This window comes from Cebus imitator, unplaced genomic scaffold (genome assembly GCF_001604975.1).
Source record: "Cebus imitator isolate Cc_AM_T3 unplaced genomic scaffold, Cebus_imitator-1.0 Scaffold15, whole genome shotgun sequence".
Lineage (NCBI taxonomy): Eukaryota > Metazoa > Chordata > Mammalia > Primates > Cebidae > Cebus > Cebus imitator.
The window spans coordinates 11,520,274-11,546,100 of NW_016107330.1; the positions used below are offsets into that span (position 1 = coordinate 11,520,274).

General features: G+C 51.3%; 1 protein-coding gene across 7 annotated transcripts in view; it reads right to left on the reverse strand.

Annotated features, from left to right (window-relative positions):
* The window catches only part of ECE1 (endothelin converting enzyme 1), a 129,922-nt gene that overhangs the window by 51,810 nt on the left and 52,285 nt on the right, over positions 1-25,827 (reverse strand). For 4 of the 7 annotated variants that reach the window (XM_017506768.2, XM_017506789.2, XM_017506782.2 and 1 more), the window contains exons 2-4: positions 19,640-19,726; positions 9,138-9,279; positions 2,906-3,118 (exon numbers count right to left, since the gene is read on the reverse strand). In XM_017506768.2, coding sequence (XP_017362257.1) covers positions 2,906-3,118; positions 9,138-9,279; positions 19,640-19,726 — 442 coding nt within the window. Of the gene's footprint in view, positions 1-2,905; positions 3,119-9,137; positions 9,568-19,639; positions 19,784-20,093; positions 20,113-25,827 lie in introns of those variants that run through there. The other 3 variants (XM_017506778.2, XM_017506760.2, XM_037730606.1) reach the window with 3 other exon arrangements.

The following is a 25,827-nucleotide window of genomic DNA, read 5'->3' on the forward strand; positions in this document are numbered from 1 at the left end:
GGGAGAGAAGCCAGGCCACTTGTCCAAGGCCACATGGTGATAAGCAGCTAAAACACCAGGACTGCTGGGATTCAAAACTCTGCGGTCTGGCCTCCTGGTATCACCAGACCCTGGCCTTGGAGTCAGGGTTAAATGTATGATTCTGGCTGTTCCATGCCCCATTTGGTGCAGTTCCCCACCCACGGCTTGACCCTCAGGGACAGTGGGGATAGACTCAATCTTGGCCCAGACCTAAGGCTCTCTCGATGACAGCCAGCCCCAGAACCAGTGGGATCAGAACCCACACGATACCCAAGACCCCATTCTAGACCTAACTGGGAAGTTAGAGGGCCTGTCCACTCTCCTGCCTCCTCCCCTCTAAACGCTAACTGCTCCCCAAAGCATGAGCCCCTCTCCATTTTGGATTGGTGGTATGTCCTTGACAAAGTCACTTAACTTCTGGGAGCCGCAACTTCTGCATCTATAAAATGAGAACGACAATTCCGAAGTCTGGGGTTGTGAAGGGTAAGGGGGCAGTGGCTCTAAAGAGCCTGGTACAGTGCACAGCACAGGGTGGACATCAGTGTCTCTCCCTCCTTTGGGCCCCAGGCTCTGCACTCCCTGCAGGTTCTTGCAGACACTGTGGAAAGCGGGCTATGTCTGTCCCTTGTACATGAAGGAGGTGGTGTGGGACAGGGGAAAGCACACATGACCAGGTGTCAGGGAAGTTCCAGCTCTGCCACTCACCAGCCTATCATGAGGACCTCTCCAGACCTCGCTTTCCTCATCTACCAATGGAGTGAACCATACCTTCCTAACTTCCACCCTGCAGGATCCAATGGGATGGCATCTACCAAACAGTTCTGTAACCTATCAAGTGTTGTGTAAAGGTCAAGGGTGAATAATAACAGTAACATCAATACAAACACCACATGCCAGGCCTAGGTATGGTTTAAATACATTTAAATGTATTTCCCATTTAATTTTCAAAATTCAGAGGAGGCCTGGTTCCCACAGTACTAACAAGAAAACAAGCCAGGGAGGTTATGTAATTGACCCAAGACCTCATAGTAAGTGGCACAGTTAGGATTTGAACCCAGGTCCTGGTGACTCTGAAGCAGAGGGACCGACCCACCTTGTTAACACTACCTGGACTATAGGCCCTGCCAAGCCCCCGGCTGTGATGTAAGGCGCTGGAGAAGAGACGTCCTCGATTTCCAGTCTTGCAATGACAAACATGCTCGCCTTTTAAGCATCTAGTTCTAAAATGAAAGGCTGCATCATCCCCTTTCAAGGGCACTTTGGTGGCATAAGGCAGGCAGGGGGACATCTCAGGCTGGGGCTTTGCTGCTTTGGACATGCTGAGCCTCAACTCTACCTCAATACACACCACCCTGCTCTCATCCTCGGGGAGTCAGGCCAAAGGCGGCTACTGCTGCTTCAGGAGCTGCGGGGGACCAGGAGGAAGGGCGGGTTAGGTCTCACCTAGCAGTTGCTCTACCCTGCGGGGCTGGGGCAGGAAGGAAAGCAAAGGTGTCTTTCACCTGGTTTGTCTACTTTCCCTGTAATCTAAAAGACTGAGTTGCCTTAAATTGGTAATTGTCCATTTAGAATAATTTCCTATCTCTTAAGCTTTCTGTCCCTTTGAGAAGATTTGTCCCCTTTTGGGCATCTTCTATTGTACCTACCTTTAAATATCTTAAAGGTTTTTTAAGAAAGTAAGTATTTGTCGGATCTAATTTCTGTTGTTGATGGCAAAATTGACTGGCTTTTCAGAATCCAGCCTCTCCCAGCGTTAAGGGTCCCAGGATGGAGCAGGGGACAGCAGGAGAGGGAGATGGCCACGGTTCCAGTTGTGGAGGGTTCAGGTGAGCGGCCCTGTGGTACAGTGTGGGTGTTGTGATTTCATACTGGAGGAGGAGCCTAGTGGGCGGATGGGAATTTAACAAACATTAACTAGGGATACAGCTGCAAACAAGACAGACGTGGGACTCTAATCTGAGGATAAAACCATCAACATGGGGGTGAACTAGAGGTGCCAAAGGCCTAGTGAAACACAAAGAGAACTCTAACCAGACGGCTTATCATGCAAGCCTGATCACTGTGAGGCCAAGGATGATTCCCACCTCACTGAATAACTCTCTGATGAGCTGTTGTTAGAACTTACAGCGGATCACAACCCTAGAATCTGATCTAGTGTGTTCAGCCTCGATCCGTTTTGCTCACAACTTTCAAAACTCACAGTCAACACTAGTCAAAAGCTTTGCCAAACTTGAAGCCACAAAAGCAACGACCACAGCCCCAGTTCTGATGCACACCCTATGTGCCACACACACATTGCTAATGCTTTACACGTGTGCTCTCTAGTTTTCAAGACTCTGCAGCTTGGGTCTTATGAGTCTCATTTTACAGATGAAGAAACTGAGGTTCAGAGGTATGTGACTTACCCAGCATCATACGATGATTGAGGGCAGACATTCCAACCCAGCTTCACCTACTCCCAAGTCTAGGATCTTCCATTCCGCCAAGCTCCTCTTTTTTTATTTTTTATTTTTTACTCCACTCTGTTGCCCAGGCTGGAGTGCAGTGGCATGATCTCGGCTCACTGCAACCTCCGCCTCCCAGGTTCAAGTGAATCTCCTGCCTCAGCCTCCTGAGTAGTTGGGACTACAGGCACATGCCATCACGCTTAGCTAATTTTTGTATTTTTAGTAGAGACGGGGTTTTGCCATGTTGGCCAGGCTGATCTTGAACTCTTGGCCTCAAGTGATCCACCCCAGCTTGGCCTCTCAAATTGCTGGGATTATTGGCGTGAGCCACCACGCCTGTTCTGCCAAGCTCCTCCTTTAACCAGGAGCAGCTGGGAAGGTCCAGCTGACAGCTCCCCTCTGTGGCCCATTCACCGGTCTCCATGCTGGGTGCTTACCGAGGAGGTGCTTGATGATCGCCTGGTTGTGTTCCCAGAGGTTGCTGAAGGTCCCCCAGCGTGAATGGCCATCAGGGACTGGGTTGGCCTTGATCCAGCCCCCACAGGCGTAGCTGAAGAAGTCCTGGCAGGGGTCCACCGTGGGGTCCATGGAGCTCAAGATGGAGCTGGTCACTGAGACACAGGCTTCGCTCAGGCACACAGAGGGGGATCCTGGAGGGGTCAAGGATAAGAGTCAGTGAAGGGCAGGCAGGAAAGAGGGAGGGAGGGCAGAACATGTGGCTCTGGGGACACATGTTCCACCCCGGCCCTGACCACACAGATTTGGAATTAGACAGTCACTAGACCCCTGCAGAGAAATGATTTCCACCCATTTACAATTTGCTGGCTTATTACACAAGGCTTCTACTCAGCTGTCTAAAATCCCTCCTATGGCTAAAAGGTCCCCAGAACCAGGTGTTTCTCTTAATCAACCTTTCCCTCCATAAATATTCATTAACTCTTCATTATTCCTTGACGCTCAACATATTTATCATTCATGCATGCATTCATTTATTCAGCGAGATAATGACTATCTTCCAGGTTCTTTGCTGAGGATGGAGTGCGTGTGTGTGTGTGTGCCGGTGTGCAAGTGTGTGCCCATGCATGTGTGTGTGGGGAGTACTGGGGTACTGGGCATAAAAAGGCAGAGTCCTTTAATCCAGGAGCTAACAATTCAGTTGGAGATATACACAAAAATCAAAAGGGAACAGTAGGAGAAATGCCAGCCCTTTCTGCAAAAATAAACCGAACGTTTACCATGTGCTAAGAGGGTGATGCTTACAACATGGGTGACAGGGCACAGGAAGAAGGAAAGTCTATTAGGAATAAAAGGAGGAAATATGAAAACTCACTCCTGCCTACAAGCGGGAGAGTGAGTGACCTCAAGGAATCCTCAAAAACCCAAAGGCTGAACAACCCTAAGAGACTGGTTTGCCAGAGGCAAGAGGAAAGGACCAGATCCCTGCCTCAAGGTTGGGGGCTGAGCTCTCCCAAAGGAAAAGCCTGGGTGCCCTGCGCAGAGGCCTGGCCTACAGCACCAAAACGAAGCTGACTGTGCAGGCCCGAGAATCACAGGCCCAGCCCAATCGTCCATCCACCCAGGCTGTGCTGACGGCCAAAGGGGCTTCATTGAACATGGCCCTGCACCCGGCCCTTTGCACACATTCAGGATCTCATTTACTCATTACAGCCACCAGATGCAGCCATCAAGTTCCTGGTTAAAGATGAGGAAACTGAGGGAATGAACGGGACAAGGCCACCCACTGTGTGGGAGGGCGGAGGGCTGAAAGCTGGGCCCAGGCCTGTCTCAGTCCAGCCACGCCAAGGCTGTGCTTTTCTGCTTTCCTTCTCCGCCTCTTTGCCGGTCATACCATGGGCTGGTGTGGCCTGACTGCTGAGATCCGTTTCCCCACCGCACAGGGAGGCAGTGAGGCAGGGTTGGAGGCTGCTAGGCCTGGGTTCAATCCAGCTTTCTACTTCTGCCAGTGGGGGTTTTGGGCAAGTGACCTCATCTCTCCATGCCTCAGTTTCTCTATCTAAAAGTTAGGAAGAAAGGTAAGACCAATTTCACAGTGATGATGGCCATGGCCGGGCATGGAGGCTCAGCTTCCTCAAGTCTCAGGGTCTGAAGTCCCAGGCCAGTGTTTAGAGAACAGCAAAGAACGCACAGGCCAGCAGGGACAGTGTTCACCTCACTCATGAACAGAAGGCCAGCGGGCAGGGGTTCACTTGTGGGCTTGTTAACACATGATGACAAACACAAAGTCCTTCACATGGGTGGCTGACAAAGGGCTCAGCACAGCTGCACAACAGCAGGAAAATCAGGGTGATCTGACTTGCGATAATTACACAACAATTAAAAATTATTGTTCAGAGCCGAGAGGTGTGCCATAAAAAACTATGGAGTGATTACACATGAAAACAGAGAAAGGAAATGGTGGGGGTGATGGTGACATTTTAAATATCTCTAAATCAAATCATCCTAATCACAGTTGCATGCTCTGCTCCCAAACTCAGGGTAGGGGGGCACCAGAATCTTTATGGGGCAGGAGAGAATGTCTATGTAGGCTGACAGAGCCTGTTGAGTATTATGGTATAACTCCATATTTGGAGAAGGAAAAGAATACCTATTGTTTTCATACATCAAACCACAGGAAGGAAAACTTTACAATATCTCGGCCGGTGGAGATGCCCAGGAGACAGGCTGAGAGAGTGAGCCTAACGCAGGAAGACACGTCAGAATCTCCGTGTACGTGTCCGTGTGTGAGACAGAGACAGACTGATTAACTGATTAAGGTTTTTGCTGTTATCACACAGGGACTTAAAAACAAAGCAAGAAGCTAATCCCAGAAGTCAGTTTCAGACGCCAGGCACAGTGGCCCATGCCTGTAATTCCAGCACTTTGGGAGGCCGAGGTGGGTGGATCAGCTGAGGTCAGGAGTTCAAGACCAGCCTGGTCAACATGGTGGAATGCTGTCTCTACTATAAATACAAAAATTAGCTGGGCATGATGGCGGGCGCCTGTAATCCCAGCTACTTGGGAGGCTGAGGCAGGAGAATCTTTTGAACCCGGGAGGCAGAGGTTGCAGTGGGCCGATCGCGCCACTGAACTCCAGCCTTGGCGACAAGAGTGAGACTCTGTCTCAAAAAAAACAAAGTCAGTCTCAGAGGTTTGAGTTCTTCACTAAGTGGCTACTTTGCTGGACACTGGGCAGGAACCTGCAAGGTGCTTAAGCAGCAATGGCCTTATGATTTAACTATTCACTGGTTTATAGAAACTGCATGAAGTATTCCTGACCCAGGAAGTTCTTCATGCATTTTGATGACTTAATGGTTTCCAGGCCCCCTCATCTAAAGCCCCATCTCCTTAGGGAAACCTTCCAGACCCCCTCCCTTCTGTGTCCCTCAGTGGGCTGGGTGTCTGCAATTCTAGCACAGACTGTGCTATGTCATAGTCAGCTCCTTGTCAATCTCTTCTAGCAGAATGTGAACTTGAAGGCAGGTCAGTATCCTACGTGCTTTTATATTTCCATTGCCTAGCATTGTATTTGGCAACTAGCAGCTATTCAGTAAGTGCCTTTTTTTTCTGAGACAGAGTTTTTGCTCTTGTTGCCCAGGCTGGAGTGCAATGGCACAATCTCAGCTCACTGCAACCTCCGCCTCCTGGGTTCAAGTGATTCTCCTGCCTCAGCCTCCCTAGTAGCTGGGATTACAGGAACCTGCCAACATACCTGGCTAAATTTTGTATTTTTAGTAGAGATGAGGTTTCACCTTGTTGGCCAGGTTGGTCTCGAACTCTTGACCTCAGGTGATCCACCCGCCTCAGCCTCCCAAAGTGCTGGCACTGCGGGCATAAGCCACCACACCTGGCTTCAATACGTCTTTTGAATGAACAATCAAATAAATGAAAGACCTTATTCAGCACTTGTTCCCCATCTGCAGAGGCAGCAAACATTTCTTTCCTTTGGGACATGCAAGATCAATTGAGAAGGCAGGAACAGATCCTAGATTTAATTTACAGACCCTCATCTGGAGAGTTCCTGGTCTCAAAACTGTGTAGGATGCTTTCCTTAAAATATGTTCTTGGAAAATGTATTGTTTGTTTCGCTGCCTCTGTTTGCAAAGCACCAGCATGTTTCTGGAAAGGGAAGTGCAGTAGAAAGGTAAGTAAAAATGTACTAAGTGACCAGACATTCCCATAGGCTAGCCTTTCACAATCATCAGAAGATTTGCATTTTTATTTTACTTTATTATTTTAGAGTCTCGCTCTGTTGCCCAGGCTGGAGTACAGTGGCGCGATCTCAGCTCACTGCAACCTCTGCCTCCTGGGTTCAAGCAACTCTCCTGCCTCAGCCTCCCAGATGTGCACCACCATGCCTTGCTAATTTTTGTATTTTTAGTAGAGACGGGGTTTTGCCATATTGGTTAGGCTGTTCTCAAACTCTTGACCTCAGGTGATCCGCCTACCTTGGCCTCCCAAAGTGCTAAGATTACAGGCGTGAGCCACTGCACCTGGCCAGAAGATTTGCTTTGACTGGCCGGATGTTTGCTCAGACACGGCCAGCACAGGCACCTCTTCCTGGGTAACGAGGTTACTGTCAATATCTGGGGTGGCCACTGCTTTCCCAGGTGACTCAGAGGTCACCTGATCCTCTGCCCAGCTCTACTCCAGGGGAAGAATGTTCCTCTCCCAGGTCCAGGCTGCAGAAAACCCTTCGGAGACCCTGAGAGGGACACAACAGAGGCAGAAGCAAGATGCCTCCCAAGTGGCCCCACCGGGCAATAACAACAGAAATGTTTTGGGTCTGATCATCAGGAGCTGGCCCTTGAGGACTACCTCCTGGTTTCCGGTGAAGACATATCTTGGGAACTCCCAGGGACAGTCTCAGGGCAACACTGGCTGCTGGAGTCTGGCCTGCGCCTGCTGCTCTGAGCCAAGAGCTGTATAGATGGGAGCTGGCCAGGGCCCACACTGACCAGCAGGAGGTTCTGAACTACAGCTGATTCAGGATGAGGCGAGAAGGCAGTCGCAGGAGAGGATAATGAGCTTGTGTCCTGTTGGTAGAGGAGGCGCACACATACACACACACCAGGACACAATCACACAACACACACACTCAGCAGAAAAAGGCTGTTCCCAGCTCCATCTTCCTTCTTACCCCTTTGTTCATTCAAACATTATTCATTTTACCATCTGCACACCTAAGGCATAGGCACTATGCTAAGCACACGTGGTTAAGGGCCTGAAAATGAGTCATTAATTAATCAAATATGTATTAAGCACCTGCTGAGCCAGGCACATTTGGTAAAACACCTATAAACCATTAGACAGTCAGTTAACTAATCAAGCAATTATTTCTTAAGTACAACCTATGTTTGTGGCATGAGTGAATACCTATGTGCCTAACCCAGAAGGGATGGAAGAACAACTCAGATGAAGTTCCTGCTCTTTTCTAGGTCCCCAAGTCCCCTCCCCACCCCAGCACAGTGTGGCCACCCTCGCAGGCCAGCAACTTCAGAGCAGGGAAGGTTCAACACAGCCTGGAAGGGAGGTTCCCAGATCCCATGAATGCTCCTAATCTCCCTCATGGGGTGAGTGACTGAGTCAGTGGGTGGACGCTGAGCAGAGGCCCCAGAGGCTGCTCAACCGGGTGAGCCATCTGCCATCGGAAGAACAGATGTTGGGGCACAGAGGACTGAGAGATCCTGGAGTTGGCTAATTCCCCATCCTCATTTCTAACTTGGATCCAGCCTTTCCAACTTTGTGTTTATTGAGCATCAACTCTGTGTGAGGCGCCTGGCTGGATCGGCTCAGTTGGACACAGAGAACCAGTCTCAGCCCCTGCAGCAGGATTAGAGGGGCGCAACTGTATCACCATTCAAAGTGGACAGACAAAGGCACCTACCAAGGAACACAAAGGGCAGCTGGATCCCGGAAGGGCAGCTCTCCTGGGGGTGCTAATGTGCTCTGGAGCATACCAGGATTACAGAGGGAGGTGGAGCCTGGACTGGAGCCCAGTACCCTGTGGGTGAATTCCAACCTCCGCATTCAAGCGCCCACTCAATCCCCCATTAGCCACGTAACCTTGAGCAAGTCACTCCACCTCAATGCCTCAGTTTCCTAATATGGAAAGGGGGCCGAAAGTAACCACACCTCACAGGGCTGTCTCAAGGAGGAAAATGAGAAGTGAGGGGTGCGGTATTTGGTCTGAGGAACAAATTCAGTAAACAGAGGGCACTACTGTTACTTTATTGGAACTAGAGACGGCAGAGGGTGTCAGCCTATGTGTGTAATTACCCCACATCCCAGCAGCAACAGCACCCAGAGCTAACGCTGAAGAAGTCCAGCTGCGTGACATATGTTATCTCTAGTCCCAGAGCCATCCCCCAATTGGGCACTGTTTTCCCATTTAAATTTGAGAAGACATGGGCTGAGAGAGTAAGCGACTTGTCCAAGGTCACACAGCCAGTACGTTGCTAGGATGTGGACTCAAGTGCGAGACCTTTATACCACCCATACTGCCCACTTCCCAGGTCTTGGCCCATCTCAGCACCCAGATGCTCTGGGACCGGCTCCCTCCTTGGCCTCAGAGGCCTGTCCCGGCATAAGCAGGGAAGCCCCCTTGCCCAAGTTGACAGAGCCGGGGGGCAGGAGTCAGTCAAGCCCACCATGCAACACAGAGGCACCTACTTGTCTGGTACTGGATGCCCAGTGCTGCCAAGCAGGCCACCAGTCCTGCCGCCAGAAGTGCCACCAGCACCACCAGCCGCTTCTCCACCTGGGTCCGTGCAGCCCAGCACCTCTGGCTACTCCGGGGGCTGTGGAAGTTCACCTGCAGGGAAGAAGGCATGAGGGGTGGGGAAGATGTGAGCCCCGGGCCACACTTCGCCAGGACGAAGGGGCTTCGCTGCAGGCCCAGGCCCTGGGGAGGCATGAGGGCCGCCTCCTGTCTCAGGGGTGGTCTGGTTCCCACAGACTCAGCCCTAATCCAGGAAAGGAACCGCCACCCTGCTCAGCTGCTCAGATCTGCTCCCAAACATCAGAGAGTCAAGCAGCTCGGCCCAGATAGGCTTGTGTTTTTTTGTGTCACTCGATATGAGTGGAAGGAAAAAACTACAGCTTTTCCCTGTTTCTCCAGTGAGCAGTTCAAAAGAGAACAGGATGTTTGGACTTGCAGGCATCCAGTGAGCACCCAGCTGGGCTCTCCACCGAGCCCACACATCAGCGGGGTCAGGGACAGGATGACACAGCCACGGCTCACACTTCCCAGAAGCACGGACATCCTTAGCTCATTCAACCCTCAAAATCCCACTCGAGCTGCCTTGTTACTTCTCTTTTTATGTGTGAGGAAACTGAGGTCCAGAGAGGTGAGACCCTGGCTTCTCAACACCCAGCTGAATGGGGACAGCTGGGATTAGAACCCAAAGCTGTTGATGCCCGAGCCCACTAGTGGGTCAGAGGTGGGTCCTGGGAGATGTTGGCGGAGATGGAAGGAGAAATAGCTCCATTCAGGTCCTGAAAGGGAGGAAAAATGCCTCCAGCCTAACAGTCTAGCTAAACAGGAAGGGAGGCACAATGAAAGGAAGTGCAGGGTGTGGCAGGGCCCTCCCTGCCTGAGGAGGGACACACCGGCCAGCAGCACTCAAGGCCGTCAGTCCAGGCCTCTCACACCCAAGGCAGTTTGGGGTTCCCCTCTGTTCCAAGAGGGGCTTCCTGAAAAAGCCACAGCCACAGGATAGGAAGGGTTTCCCGAAAGCAGGGTGACATGTGTTCGGTAACACTGTGTCATGTGCTAACAGCTGAGAACCAACTCAGGGCCATGTTGGAAATACATAGCCCAGCAGGGAGGCAGATAAACATACAGACTGGGGTGGGCAGGGGTTCAATCAGGGAGGGCTTCCTGGAAGGGGTGATGTCTGGCCTAGGTCGGTCAGAATAAGTAGGAGCTTGCCAGATAAGAGGGAATGGAAGTGGAGAGGAGAGGAGGGCCTAGATCCTAAGGGGCACGGTAAGCCAGGTTAAAGAGCCAGGACTTCCTCTTGAGGGCTGGAGTGACATGATTAGATTTTCCCTTTGGGAAGGGCAGGGTGGCGGGAGCCAGGCTCACCAGGAAGAGGGGTAGCTGCCAGGGAAGATGAGGAGACTCAGACTCTGAGCCGCAAGTGCCCCACCAACAGCTTGAGGGGTGTCCCTGGTGCCAGGCCAGGACCCTGAGGGAGTCCTACCCTGCCTGACTAGAGGATCTGAAGTGCGTCACTTGAGGGAGGGGCATTGAACATCCATGTGGCCATGGTCAGGTATTTACTGGGTAGGAACTGCCTGGGAATTGCTACACCAGAGATGGAGGAAAACAAGCACTTTCTGTGGGAAAAAAAAATTGGGTTCCAAAACTGAGAAAAGGGGTCGGGCATGGTGGCTCACACCTGAGGTCCCAGCACTTTGGGAGCCCAAGGTGGGCTGATCACCTGAGGGCAGGTGTTCAAGAACAGCCTGGCCAACATAGCGAAACCCCAACTCTACAAAAAATTAGCTAGACGTGGTGGCGTGTGCCTATAATCCCAGCCACTCAGGAGGCTGAGGCAGGAGAATCACTTGAACCCGGGAGGCGGAGGTTGCAGTGAGCCCAGATCGCACCACTACACTCCAGCCTGGGCAAAAGACCGAGACTCTGTCTCAAAAACAAAAACAAAAAAAACAAAACCCCAAAAAACTGTGCAAAGGAACTTGGGGCTTAGAGACACTTCCGTGGAGGCCCAGGAGGCTCAGACACTGAGGCGGTGGGTCAGGCAGAGGGAGGGATGCCGCTGCTGAAATCCCTCAAGAATCTCTTCTAAAAAAGTGAGCAATGAAAGTTTCAGACCACGCTACCTTCATTCATTAAAACTTCAGGCACAGAGAGAGGGAGACAGCCTGGTGTGATGCTAACATGTACACTGTACTCAAAAGTTTACAAAGTGCTTTTTCAGAGTAATCAGTTATCTCAGGCACTTCACCTTGGTCACTGGTATTCAGAGGGGTCCCAAGAGCTTGAAGCAGGCACTGCCTCGCCTAGGGACACCGACGCATGTGTCCTGCTGCCCCAAAACCTGTTTCATCCTTCCTCCTTTAGGCTTCTCATGACCCCATGATCATGGCTCAGCTCACAGGGCACAAGGAGGCCATGAGACCTTGGTTTAAGAGGTACCCCTCAGCCAGGCATGGTGGCTCATGATTATAATCCCAACACTTTGGGAGTCTGGGGCAGGAGGATGGCTTGAGCCCAGGAGTTCAAGACTGGCCTGGGCAACACAGTCAGACCTGATCTCTAAAAAAAAGAAAATAAATAAAATTAGCTAGGCATGGTGGCATGCACCTGTAGTCCCAGCTACTTGGGAGGCTGAGGCAGGAGGATCACTTCAGCCCAGGTGGAGACTGCAGTGAGCCATGACTGTGCCCCTGCACTCTAGCCTGGGCAACAGAGCAAGACCTTATTTCAAAAAAGAAAAAAAAGACGCCAGGCGCAGTGGCTCACAACTGTAATCCAAGCACTTTGGGAGGCTAAAGTGGGAGGATCACCTGAGGCTGGGAGTTCGAGACCAGCCTGGCCAACATGGTAGAACCCTTCCCTACTAAAAATACAAAAAATTAACTGGGTGTGGTGGCAGTCACCTGTAATCCCAGCTACTAGGGAGGATGAGGCAGGAGAATCACTTGAACCTGGGAGGTGGAGGTTGCAGTGAGCTGAGATGGCATCACTGCACTCCAGCCTGGATGACAGAGCGAGACCCTGTCTCGAAAACAAAAAGAAAGAAAAGAAAAGAGGTACCCCTGTGCCTGGTGCCTCCTCCAGGGAGTCAGGGGACACAGCCACCAGGCTTGGGATGCAGGGAAACCCCACCTTATCTGGACAGAGAAATGTCATGCTATGGGGGACAAGGAGACAGCTAGGAGCAAGGAGCAAAGTCATCTGCAGAGAGAAGGGGGAGAAGAGAAGGGGGAAGATAGGAAAGGAAAACAGAAATAATGGCAGCAAATAAACACTTGAATGCTTACCAAGTGCCTAGAATCATATTAATTCTATTTTGATGGTGCAGTAACATATAGATGGTGCAATTCTATCTTCATAACATTCCTTTTTAAATTTTTTATTTTTTTTTTTTTGAGACAGAGTCTCACTGTGTCACCCAGGCTGGAGTGCAGTGGGTAGAGCTCAGCTCACTGCAACCTCTGCCTCCCAGGTTTAAGTGATTCTTCTGCCTCAGCCTCCCGAGTAGCTGGGATTACAGGTGTGCATCACCAAGTCCAGCTAATTTTTATATTTTTATATAATTAAATATAGAGACGGGGTTTCACCATGTTAGCCAGGCTGGTCTCAAACTCCTGACCTCAGGTGATCTGCCCCCCTCGGCTTCCCACAGTGCTGGGATTACAGGCATGGGCCACCGCACCCGGCCTGTCTTCACAACATTCATAAGAGTAGGTATTAGCGTTAGCTCCAGAAGAAACACAGGAAGTCAGGGCATGAAGGTAAAAAGGGGAGAGAGCAGTGAGGCAACCCACATCTCCAGGACTGGCAGCCGCAGCCGTACCAGAATGTGCTACCCTCCCTCGGAGCTGACCCTCGCTGTTTGATGCAAAATGCAGAATCTAAACAGATGGTGTTCACCGCAAAATTAAATTAAAATTAAGCCAGAATTGGATTAAGAATTCAAAGTTCCAGGCAAGAATGGCAAATGGGGTTTGAAAATGGGCTTTTTAACCTTTGTCTTATTCTTTGCTTGACTTGTACTATAGGCTACAGGTTGCCTCCTTTCTGGATAAGGCTTATCACTGAAGGCAGAATGAATCCAGAGGCCTCTCCCTGGGCGGGAGAAGTCATCTAGAGGCACTGGGCCAGGATCGGGAGGCCTCTCCAAGTCAGGCTGGCCAGTTCCTTCCTGGGTGTAGTGGGAAGGGCTGGGCCGTGAGTCAGGGCACCGATCTGCTTCCAGGGCTGCTGGCCTCGGCGGAGTCCCTTTCGCTGCAAACCTGTTGCACCTGCCCAGCCTCCCTTCGGGGGACTGTGGAGGGGATCCGTGAGATGAGGTCACAGCACGGGAAGATGTGAGTGGTTTCTTAGTTTTCTTTTGGAAATGAGCTCATGTCAGTCATGGCAGACTGGACTGAGCAGCTTGGAGGGTAGGAGGATTGGTGGCGGGCAGCCCGGTCCATCTCAGGAGAGGGGACTGTCAAGCGGCCATCCACTAAGAGGCAGCGCTGATGCCTGGAAGACGCAGAATCACTGAGGATGCTTAGCTCGCTGGTGGGCTTAATTTCCTACTTGTCCTGGGAGGCAGAAAGAGAATTGTTCTCCACCTCTCTCTCAAAAGAGACAAAGAAATGAGATAGAACCAGAAAAACAGAGAGAGTGAGAGGAGAGCACAGTAAGGTAAACAGAGCAGTGCTGTCCAGCCCAGGAGTTCCCAGGGTTTTCACAGCCAAGGGAACAAAGCCCTAATCTGGGACACATATTCAGTTACAGAAGTGAGTGCCTGGCTCACCTAAGCTTACAGCAAGAACGAGTTCTGCAGGTGAAGACAGGACCTCCGCCTGGGGCCCAGGAGACAACCCAGGAGCAGAAGGGGTGGGGAGCCAGGGGAAGCCAGGTTTTCAGAGTCAGGTCGGGAGGGGAGACAGAACCCAGCAGCCTGGGCTGTGGGGAGCAGCAATGGGAGTCTGGCAGGGATCCCACCCCTCTGCAGCACAGAAACCCAGTCACCCGGAGCACTGGAAGGGGGACCAGCCTCCCTGTAGTGAGCCTTTGAGAGCAAGTCGACTGTGACAGCCCAGCCTGCTAGGAACCCTGTCTCCAGAAGCTTCCCAAAGTCAGTCTGGGGAAGTTTCTTCCAGTAAAGTTCCCATGAGGTGGCCTTGTGGCTGAGGTGCTGGGGTCAGTCCAGACCAAAACTCTCATGTCCTCGTGTTCTCTCGTCTCTGCCTGAGCCCTGCCCGCCACCCCACCAGGTGCCTGACTTTCTTTAAATGACTTAAAGTATGACCCGTTGTAGGTGAGGGCAATGCTCACATCTTAGCAGGAATCAAAGGCTAATACTTAGACATACTTTCGAGCTTTCCTTGCTTCCCAGAAGGAACACCCCACTCCCCACGGCGTGGGAGAAAGACAATAATCCTGAGAAGTCAAATATCCCACACAGTGTGCTGCTGGCAGTCCCTGGGCCTCAGTCTCCCATCTCTAAAATGAGGTCCCAGGTGTGACTTCCCAGACTCTAGAACCTCAAGGTTCTAACAGGCAAACAGGGTTGATAAGAACTCCAAGTAAACAGAGACGGCTTTTTAAAGTTTTGAGTGGGCCTGTCCCTGAAATCACCTCGAAAGACAGCTTTGGCCGGGCATAGTGGCTCACATCTGCAATCCCAGCACTTTGGGAGGCCAAGGCGAAAGGATTATTTGAGCCCAGGAGTTCAAGGCTGCAGTGAGCCATGATCATGCCACTGGACGCCAGCCGGGGTGACAGAGCAAGATGCTGCCTCAAAAAAAAAAAAAAAAAAAAAAAAGAGGCCGGGCACTGTGGCTAATGCCTGTAATCCCAGCACCTTGGGAGGCCAAGGCGGGTGGATCACCTGAGGTCGGGAGTTTGAGGCCAGGCTGGCCAACACGGTAAAACTTCATGTCTACTAAAAATACAAAACGCCAGACGTGGTGGCACGCTACTGGGGAGGCTGAGGTGGAAGAACTGCTTAAACCCGGGACGTGGAGTTTGCAGTGAGCCGAGATTGCACCGCTGCACTCCAGCCTGGGCGACAGAGTGAGAATCTGTCTCAAAAAAAAGAAAAAGAAGGAAAGAAAGCCCCGTGCAAGATGGGAACAATGAGACAACCACAACTAAGAATTTAAATATCTCACCTTTCTTTTTTCTTAACAACAACAAAAAAAGATTTTTAGAAGTAACTGAATGAATTTCGAAGGTTTTGGTAGATGTGGCCATCTGCTCCTTAGTTCAGGCTGCAGGTGTCACTTCTGCTATTCCCCTTCCTGCCACTGAAATGGTGTATGTTCAGGTGTGGGAAGAGCAGGCAGCTTGCTGTGGCAGAGCAGAGGCTTCAGAGGGAAAGTTATCATACTTAGATATACATTATATCATATCACCCATAGCGAGGCTCTATAACAATCCTCATAGTAACCAAATCCATTGTCCAAGCATTATCCAAAATGCTTTCTCTCATGTTGTCCCATGTGAGGCTTTGCAACAGCTCTGAGAGATGGGCTAATAATGTTAACCTCATTTTACAAAGAAAGCTATGGAAGTGAGCCACATTCAGGTCTCACAGCCCCCAGGAGAGAAAAGAGCTGGGGCTCCAAGTTAGAGCTAGCTGCCTTTGAATTCTGTGCTTAGTCCAGAGTGACTCATTTTAGTAGACTGTAAGTAATTTGTGCCCAAAATATGGGATAAGGAAAAAGAAAACGTTAGGCATGGTGGCTGTAATCCCAGGACTTTGGGAGGCCAAGGCACGAGGATCACTTGAGGCCAGGAGTTCGAGACCAGCCTGGACAACGCGGTAAAACCCCATCTCTACTTAAAATACAAAAAATTAGCCAGGCACAGTGGCATGTGCCTGTAGTCCCAGCTACTTGGGAGACTGAGGAAGGAGAATCACAGGTTAAGGCTGTAGTAAGCTCAGACTGTGCCACTGCACTGTAGCCTGGGCAACAGAGCAAGACTCTGTCTCAAAGAACATAAAAAAAAGAAAGCAAAAGAAAAATTCTTTCAGGTGAGGTACAGGTAGAATTTTGCTCCAGTTAAATTCAACACTGACCAGCACATCCAATAATAATAAATAAATGCGGCAAGTAATAAAGTAACAAATGTGGCAAGTTTGGCTGAAAAACGGAAGTTTTCATTTATTAGTTATTGGTGTTGATCACTTGGGACTTCCTAAAACAAATGGACTTCAAGATCTTGAAAGATCAAACAGCTTATTTTTTAGCTGTCTATCAAGAGAGAGGATTTGGGGTGAAAGGTCTATTTCAAAAAGTCTAAAATTGCTGGGTGCGGTGGCTCATGCCAGTAATCCCAGCACTTTGGGAGGCTGAGGTGGGTGGATCACCTGAGGCTGGGAGTTCAAGACAAACATAAAGAAACCCCATCTCTACTAACAATACAAAATTAGCCAGGTGTGGTGGTGCATGCCTGTAATCCCAGCTACTTGGGAGGCTGAGGTAGGAGAATCGCTTGAACCCAGGAGGTGGAGGTTGTGTGAGCTGAGATCACACCATTGCACTCCAGCCTGGACAACAAGAGTGAAACTTCATCTCAAAAAAATGTCTAAAATTGAGAGAGCAAGCTTGATGCAGTGACTCATGCCCGTAATCCCAGCACTTTGGGAGGCCGAGGCAGGTGGATCACCTGAGGGCAGGAGTTCGTGACCAGCCTGGCCAACCTGGCAAAACCCTGTTTCTACTAAATATACAGAAATTATCTAGCTGTGGGGCAGGCACTTGTAATCCCAGGTACTCTGAAAGCTGAGGCAGGAGAATCGCTTGAACCTGGGAGACAGAGGTTGCAGTGAGCTGAGATCGTGCCACTGCACTCCAGCCTGAGCGACAGAGAGTGACTCTGTCTCAAAATAAATAAATAAATAGAAATAAAGTTGAGGGAGAAGTTGTGTTGCTAGCAAACGGCCCAAAGGAAATAATCTGAAAAGCTAAAAAATGGGTCACCCATAGAGTGACAGCGATTGGGCCTAAGTGTCCAGCTACAGGGGATTGAATGAATATACTTTTATATGTTGGTACCACGAGGTGTTAGGATTTTTAATGGCAGCATGTTTTGGAAGTTTTTGACAATGTAGAAGATGCTTATGTAGTGGCACTGAATGAAAAATGCAGGATAAAACACTGTGCATTTAGAGTAAGCTCGACTATGTTTAAAAATATATATATACAAGTGTGAAAAACGAGAAACCGTTATCTCCAAGTGGCAGGATTACTGCTCCTTTTTAAATTCCTTTTCATACTTGACTATCTTTTTTCTCCCCGAAGTGAGCATGTGACGCTTTTATACTGGGGGGGGGGGAGGGGAACAAAAAAAACCAATGATTGAAAACATTAACTTAATAGAATATTCTGCCTCATAACTTGAGATGAAGGGGTTCTTGGCTAGAAAGCAAGCACTGGCTAATTTATGTTCACTTTGAGAAATTTGTGGAGGCTCCATGCAAGTCTAGCTGTGTACCCACAGAAATGTCCCAAATCCTTGGGTAACCTCTTTGCCTTTTCCTGCAAGGAAAGTGGAAAATGTATTCATTTGGGGAGCTTGGTGTAAGGCACATGACACTAACCTCCAACCCATATGCAGCCATACGACCACAGGAATGTCTAACCTCTCTCTGTACCTCACCTTTATCATCAGTAATGTGGCCACACCAGCCCTTACTTCATGGGTCATAAAACAATAATCCTAGCAGGCCCAGTAATATGCATGACATCCACTTCCTCTAACATCCATTTTACAGTGAGGCCATCATCACTGAAAGAGATTAAGCCGCTTGTTCCAGGTCACCAGTGGAGTAAGAGTTCAAACCCAGGTGGCGGCTTCAGAGATGGGCTCCCTTTGCTTGGCCTGGGGCCCTCTCCAGATGAACACGTCATTTCATCTGAAAAAACAGGCTATACCCCAAGCAGGCTGCTATGAGGATAACAGAAACACAGCATATTACTTTGCTGTGAATTCTGAAATGCTTTTGTGCTGATATATTTAGACCCTTCTGTGGAAGATGAGACTGAAAAGCATTGCTGATTAGGTTCTGTTTTGATTGCTGAAGGGAAAAGCGCCTGCCCCAGAAATCTGATTTCCTGCTGGCTTCAGCCTCTTAAGAAGAGTCCACTGGGAAGAGGCGTGAGACAGACTGGGTTTGACGTGTCGCTCCTGGATTTTCAGTTCTGTGACCGAAGGCCAGTGATTGTCCCTCCCAGAGCCTCAGTTTCCACATCTGTAAGTGGGGACGGTAGTCCCTACAGCTCTCGGGGATGTTCCTGAAGGCTAAGCAGGGGTACCACATCCTATTGGGTAGTACACTTGGGACAAGTTTGGATCTCCCTGAGCCAATCTGACTCTTGGAGGAGGAATTCCATCAGTGGTGTCTCCCTTCACTGGGAGGATTATTCCAGCTTCTAAGAGGTGTGTCTGTGTGGGGTGGGCATGGCAGCCCCAGTGTCCACTCATCCTAAGCTTGCCTTTGGGAAGAGTGGTGATTTGGTGCCAGTTCACCAGGTGGCCCCAAGATTCTCCCAAATACCTCCCTTGGTCTACCTGGCAGAAGTCCTCCGGGACTGGGGTGCCCCAGCTCCTCTTTCTACACTGATTTTTCAAGAGCCAGATCACTGGGTCTCCTAGGGTGTCAGCACCATTTCCAACACCTTCCCACTCACCTGCCTGGCTCCAAACCCCTCCAGGGCTGAGGTCTTGGCCATAACTGTCCCAGTGCAGCCCCCCAGGGAAAGGAGGGCAGAAAGCAGCCTTGCTCAATGTCCTGCCACAAGGCAGGGACAGGGGTAGGCCCTCCCCAGGAGTGGGCAGATGAGATGCCTACAGGCGCAGACCCAGGGGAGGGGAGGAATGGACTTCTTGAGTAGGCTGAAAAGGGGCAGGGAGAGGGGGCAGAGGACAGGTTCCTGACCCCAGGAAATTCAGGTATTAGGGGGAAAAGAGAAAGAAGCGGGCGGCACTGCCTCCCAGATAAGGTGACCAACCTTCCCGGTTTGCCCAGGACTGAGGGACTGGGTCCCAGGGATGCGGAGCTTTCCAGGCTGAAACAGAAATAGCTGTAGACTGTGCCTGTAATGGGCCTGGGCAAGTCCCTGGACATTCACAAACTGCGCCTTCCATGGAAAGGGAACTGGGCGAGGTCGGGTCTTGCTTGGGGGGTGCTTTCAACTCTGCCACCTGGGCTGTGGCCCAGGAGGTGGCCGGGAGGATCTGGGGACGGCAGGGCAGGTGAGGGGAAGCTAGTGGGGTGAGCCTCGGGCTCCAGAAAGCTTCTCCGCGTGGAGCCCCAGCTGCGTGGAGGCGCGGCCCCTCCTGGTCGGCGGGACAGGGGAAGGGAAGAGGCGGGGTAGGTGTGGGCGGGGGCGGGGTCGCGGGGGGACGCGGCGGCAGCGGTGCGCATGCCCAGGCCCAGGGCTCCGGACACCGGGAGAGAGCGGAGGGCGCCTACCTGCAGGCCGTTGGGGTACGCATCGCCCTCGGACAGCGAGTCCACCAGGTCCTCCTCGTCCAGCGTGGCCCGCTTGTAGGTCGACATCTGCAGGGCCAAATGCAGCACGGACTCCCTCAGCGCCTCCATGGCTCTTGCGCCCGAATGGGGAAGCGGCCCGGCCCCCTGCGGCACTGCTGCCGAGCCGCGCCCCGCCCCGGCCGGGACACCCGAGACCGAGACCGGCCCACGCAGCGGGCCGCGCGGGGAGGGGTCCGGCCTGCCTCCCGCCCCCGCCCTCCGGGCCGCTGCCGCCTCACTCCCAGAGCCCACAGCAGGGCGGACACTGGGGGTGGCGGCCACACGCCTCGCATGCTACGCCCCAGACCTTGCATGCTGCGCCCCAGACGCCTGGTCCCGTCACCCGCCCTGGTGGCCGGAATGGGATAGGATGGGCCGGCCGGAGTCGTACCACCTTAGCGGGCGAGGCCTGATCGGTGTGCGGAGCCCGGTTCCCAACCTCAGGCCTCCCGAGGAAACCCCCAGACTCGAGAGGCCACGGGGAAATGGAGACCCTTCCCTTCCCTGGAGGTCGGGAGAGGGGGGCCCCCAAACTGAAGCCCCTAGCAGGCAGGAAAGGCCCTCACAGCGACCCCTCCTTGGAGAAAATCTCAAGTCCCCCTTCAACAACGGAGTCCCTGTGGCAGATAACAAGAGTCAGGGATCAGGAAGGTGCCCTCGATTTGGCCCAGAGCGATCAAGACAGTTACCCCCAGCATCAGCCCTTAGGTGTGTCTAGGGGGTCTCCCCTCTTAATGCAAGAAAGATCAGACAAAAAAGGTGGAGTAAAAAGGCAGGTGTCCCAGTTCAGTCCCCTTTTCTAGCTCAAAGGCCTTGAAGCCAGAGTTCATGAATGAGTTTGAGAAAATGTCAGAGAACTCCCTGACACGGGGTGAAAGGAGCTGTCTGTGCATGTGGATGGCTGCAGGGTGGTCCAGTGGTCACCCCCATGCTCAAAGCTGTCGCCCTCCCTGCAACACAAGAGAACCACTGCTCCAGGGTGAGTCAGAAGCCAGACAGGGAACCCTCTTTCCCATCTTCCCCGTCAAGAGTCGGAGCCTCTGCTGGGTGCCCTGTCCCCAGCCCCTGAGGCCTCTCCTGTAACCCTAGGCAGGGAAAGGGGGCTCTCTCGGATATGAGGTGCTCAGTTAGGGACTCAGCCCCAGCATTTTCTCACCCAAGAACCCCAGAGAGATCTAACCCAGCAGGTTTTCAAAGGACTCTCCACTTCTAATAAGGCGGGAATTCCTGCATTTAGGCATACTTTTCAGCTTTGCAAAATGCACTTCTGTTCATTCCAGATTTGATTCTCACAGTCACACATATGTGTAAATAAACGGGTTTAGAGGAGTGAGGGGACCACCCGACATCATAGGGACACTGAGGGTAGTGGCTCCTGATCAGCAGTGGAACATGGCTTCCCCTCCTGCCCTCTGATGGCCCCCTCGGCAGCCAGGATGAGCCTTTTAAATTAAATCTGGCTGGGGCTGGGTGCCGTGGCTCACACCTGTATTCCCAACACTTTGGGAGGCCAAGGGGGATGGATCACTCAAGGTCAGGAGTTCAAGAACAGCCTGGCCAACATGGTGAAACCCCGTCTCTACTAAAAATACAAAATGTAGAATTACAAAAAATCAGCTGGGGCTGGTGGCGTGTGTCTGTAATCCCAGCTACTTAGGAGGCTGAGGCAGGAGAATCATTTGAACCCAGGAGGCGGAGGTTGCAGTAAGCTGACATCATGCTACTGTACTCCAGCCTGGGCGACAGAGTGAAACTCCATCTCAAAAAAAACCAAAAACCAAAAAACAAACAACAACAACAAAAAAAACAACCACAGAAATCTGGCTGGTGCAGTGGCTCGTACCTATAATCCCAGCACTTTGGGAGGCTGAGGCAGGAGGATCACTTGAGTTAGTTCTAGACCAACCTGGGCAACACAGAAATTTTTAATTAGCAGGACGTGATGGTATGTGCCTATTGTCCCAACTACTTGGGAGGCTGAGGTGGGAAAATCACTTGAAGTCAGGAGGTGGTGGCTGCAGTGAGCCGTGATCACACCACTGCACGCCAGCCTGTACCACACAAGATTCTGTCTGAGTAAATAAAGAAAAGAAAAGAAAATTCTGATATTGCCATTCCCTTGCTTAAAACTCCTCCACTGTCCCTAGAATAAAGTCTGAACCCTTCACCAGGCCCTATAGCCCCTGCCCACTCCAGGCCCTCATTTTGTGCTGCCCCCTGGCCCCGCCACCTCCTCACGCAGTTCTTCAGTTTCTGTAAGTTTTCCCTTCCCCAAGACCTTTGTAGCTGCTGTTGTCTCTGTTCGGAGCATTCTTTCCTCCTCTTTAATCCTCCAACGGTCAGCTCCAACTTCAGATCTCAGCCTATCACCTCCTATCAGCGACCCTAAGCAGCCCCCCAAATTCTTTATTACAGCATCCTGCTTGTTTCCCTTTACAGTACTTGTTGCAGTTTTATTTTGTTTTGTTTTCTTGTCTTTATCATCAATCTCTCTGCCCCTCCCCGGAACCCACAGCTTTACTGGGGCTGGGACCTTGTCTGGCCTGTCAAACAGAATCTCTATCACCTGGCACAGAGTAGGTGCTCAACGAACAGTTGTTAAAATGAAAGGGGGAGGCCGGGCGCGGTGGCTCATGCCTGTAATCCTAGCACTTTGGGAGGCCAAGGCAGGTGGATCATGAGGTCAGAAGATTGAGACCATCCTGGCCAACTTGGTGACACCTCATCTCTACTAATAGTTAAAAAAAAAAAAAATTAGCCAGGCATGGTGGTGCACATCTGTAGTCTCAGCTACTCAGGAGGCTGAGACAGGGGAATCACTTGAACCCAGGAGGCAGAGGTTGCAGTGAGCTGAGATCACTCCACTGTACTCCAGCCTGGCAACAGAGCAAGACTCTGTCTCAAAAAAAAAAAAAAAAAAAAGAAAGAAAAAGAAAAAATGAAAGGGGGAATAAGTGGAGGGGAAGTGCCTTTAAGTTCTCGAGAATTCTGCATCTAACTTCATAATTATAGAAATAGGGAACACATCTAAAGGTCACAGGCCCTGGAGAGGCAAGGTGCATGAGAAGAGTCTGAATTCTGGAGACTTCTGCGTCACTCCCTCTGGGTGAAGGAGTTTCCCATTACCCACCCTAGAGAGACAGGGGACTCTGAGGCTGCTTCACTTATTGCTGGGTTGCAGCTGGGCTTTTTCTAGAATAGGACAGGGCACTTGGTTACACTAAGTACCAGGTGTTGACTGCCAGAGGAAAAGACTTTTGCAAAAGTTCAGTTCACCGAACATCTCCCCGGGCACCTGGTGGTGTAAGAGATTTGTCAGTTCTTTTACACCCACCATGGTTTTTCTTTCTTTCTTTTTTTTTTTTTTTTTTTGTTGAGACAAAGTCTCACTTTGTTGCCCCGGCTGGAGTGCAGTGGCGTGACCTCTGCTCACTGTAACCTCTGCCTCCTGGGTTGAAGGGATTCTCCAGCCTCAGCCTGCTGAGTAGCTGGGACTATAGGCACATGCCACCACGCCTGGCTAATTTTTTGCATTTTTAGTAGAGATGGGGTTTCACAATGTTAGCCAGGAAGGTCTCACTCTCCTGACCTTGTGATCCGCCTTCCTCGGCCTCCCAAAGTGCTGGGATTACAGGCGTGAGCCACCATGCCTGGCCCAGCCACCATCTCTTTTAAGCCTCTCACCCCTCCCTCAGAAGCAGGTATCACTGGTCCCTTTTACAGAGAATGAAACTGAGGCTCAGGGAAGTAACTGACCCAGGTGCAGTTAAGTGATGGCTCCTCCTCCTCCTGTCTCATTTCAGAGATTTCCCCCTTCTGGGAAGCTTTCCTGACCACCCTCCAGGGACGCCAGACAGTGTTTGGTCCCTGACTGTGTCCCCACACAGCCACCCCACCCCATGCTGAGGCACACAGCACTTTAGACAGGAGAATCCTGATGGCAGAGGCTGGGTCTCGTGGGACCCAGTCTCCTCCAGGGCTTAGTCTGAGGCTGGAGCTTCTGTAGATGTTTGATCGAACAAGGGAAGCAAGGGAGGGAGGCTGGAAGCCACCCCAGGGATCCTGATGTCCACCCTGCCGCAGCCTGTCAGTGGACAGATGATACAGGAAGCTCACGGAACTCCCAAGCAGAAATCAGCAGAGATGGAGCGCTGGTTACTTTTCAGCACACAAAAGCCAAGGGCCGCTTCCTGAGATGCCTGCCTCAGCCTGGTAGTGAAACGGAACTCCCCTCAGATGGGAAAGGCTTGGCAGGCTCTGCTTGTTGGGAAGTACAGGTACACAGTGGGTGAGTGACATTCCAACAGCAGTCCAGGGCCCTTCACCCAGGGCCTTCCATTCACCACTTCAATGGCTCCCCACACCCACCTAGAGCCTCAGCCTCACAGGTATCACTTCCAGCTTACAGAGATGGGGAGGGGAACTGCCTCACCCATGCCACTTGACAAATATCTCTCTCCTAACCCCACAATGCCTCACCCCTGAGGCGAGAATCATCACCTCCACTTTACAAATGAGATGACCAAGGGTCAGGGAGGAGGAAGGACACCCACCCAGCCCCGAGTCACCTGCCTGGAAGAGAGGGAGCCAGGATGCAAATCTTCTCCTGCCAAACCCACTGACTCCATTATGCTGCCTCCAGAGAACCCGAGCCCCATGGCTAGAAAGTGGCAGAGCTGGGCCTTGAACCTGGGTCCTGGACTCTTGGTCCTGTGCTCCTTGTGGAAGGTGGAACTGCTTCTTCAGGTGGGGACCTCACAGAGTCTGGGTGCCCTGGGCAGACAGGCTCTGGGCTGGCAGGGCAGCCAGCACTTATTCTCCCTAATTGCCTCATTTGTGGTTATGGGTGCCACACCTGGCCACGAGAGCACTGGAGAAAAGGAAAGAACCTCTGCCTTGGTTTGCTCAGTTCCCTTCCTGGCACTGTGCAGCCATGGAGGAGAAATTTGGGTTGAATCTAGGTCTAGTGTTCATGAGAAGGGACTGGCAGAAACCAAGAATGGAGGGTAGAACCACAGCTCCCTGTAGACTGCCCGTCCTCAATCCCCGGTGCCCCAGCTGCACAGAGGAAGTGATGAAAGCCTGATGAAGGTGCCACAGTGCCCAGCTGTGGAAACTCCACCCTTGGAAATCAAAGGCCTGGGGTGAGCAGAAACAAGAAGTATAAACACACACGTGTTTCTGGCGATAAAATCCTCCTGGCCTGGTGGCACCTGGGCATGACCCCATTGGCCCAGACTATGTTAGTCACTCATGCGGCTCTTGTGTTTGGTTGGCCAAACGTGGGAGATCGTCAAGGCATCTTGGAGTGTGTCAGAGGCAGGAAAGAGCAGCTCCACGAGTGAAATTCTGGGGCCTGGGACTGAGCTACACCCTCTGCAAGCTGTTTTCACAGTGTTTCTAAGCCTCAGCTCCTTAGAGACACTGCCGTTTGTGGCCAAAGTCTCTACCAGTTACTACCTTTGATGCTGGTAATTGGCTGGGATCTGTTAAATCCTTACATGCCATCTAAAATACACTTATATTATCTGGTAGCTAAACACTTACATTTAACAGGAACTATAATATAGCAGGTAAAAGCTCTGGATCTAAACCTCATTTCAGATCCCCAGTCTGAACTTCCAAGCTGTGTGACCTTGCACAAGTGACTTCGCCTCTCTGTACCTCAGTACTCATCTGTCAAATGAAGATGATGTTGATAATGATTGTACCTCTCTTATAGGACTGTGGTGATACTTAAATGAGTTAATATAGATAAAGTATTTGGCTGCATGGTGACTCATGCCTGCAATCCCAGCACTTTGGGAGATGGAGGCAGGAGGACTGCTTGAGGCCAGGAGTTCAAGACCAGCCTGGGCAACACAGCAAAACCCTATCTCAAAAAATAAAAACAAAAATAAACCCAGGTAAGACAACTTTGGGCAAGGGCTGAGATATAAAAATATGGCTATCACTTCAAAAGATAGGCCACTTGGCCGGGCGCGGTGGCTCACGCCTGTAATCCCAGCACTTTGGGAGGCCGAGGCAGGTGGATCACAAGGTCAAGAGATCGAGACCATCCTGGTCAACATGGTGAAACCCCGTCTCTACTAAAAATACAAAAAATTAGCTGGGCATGGTGGCACGTG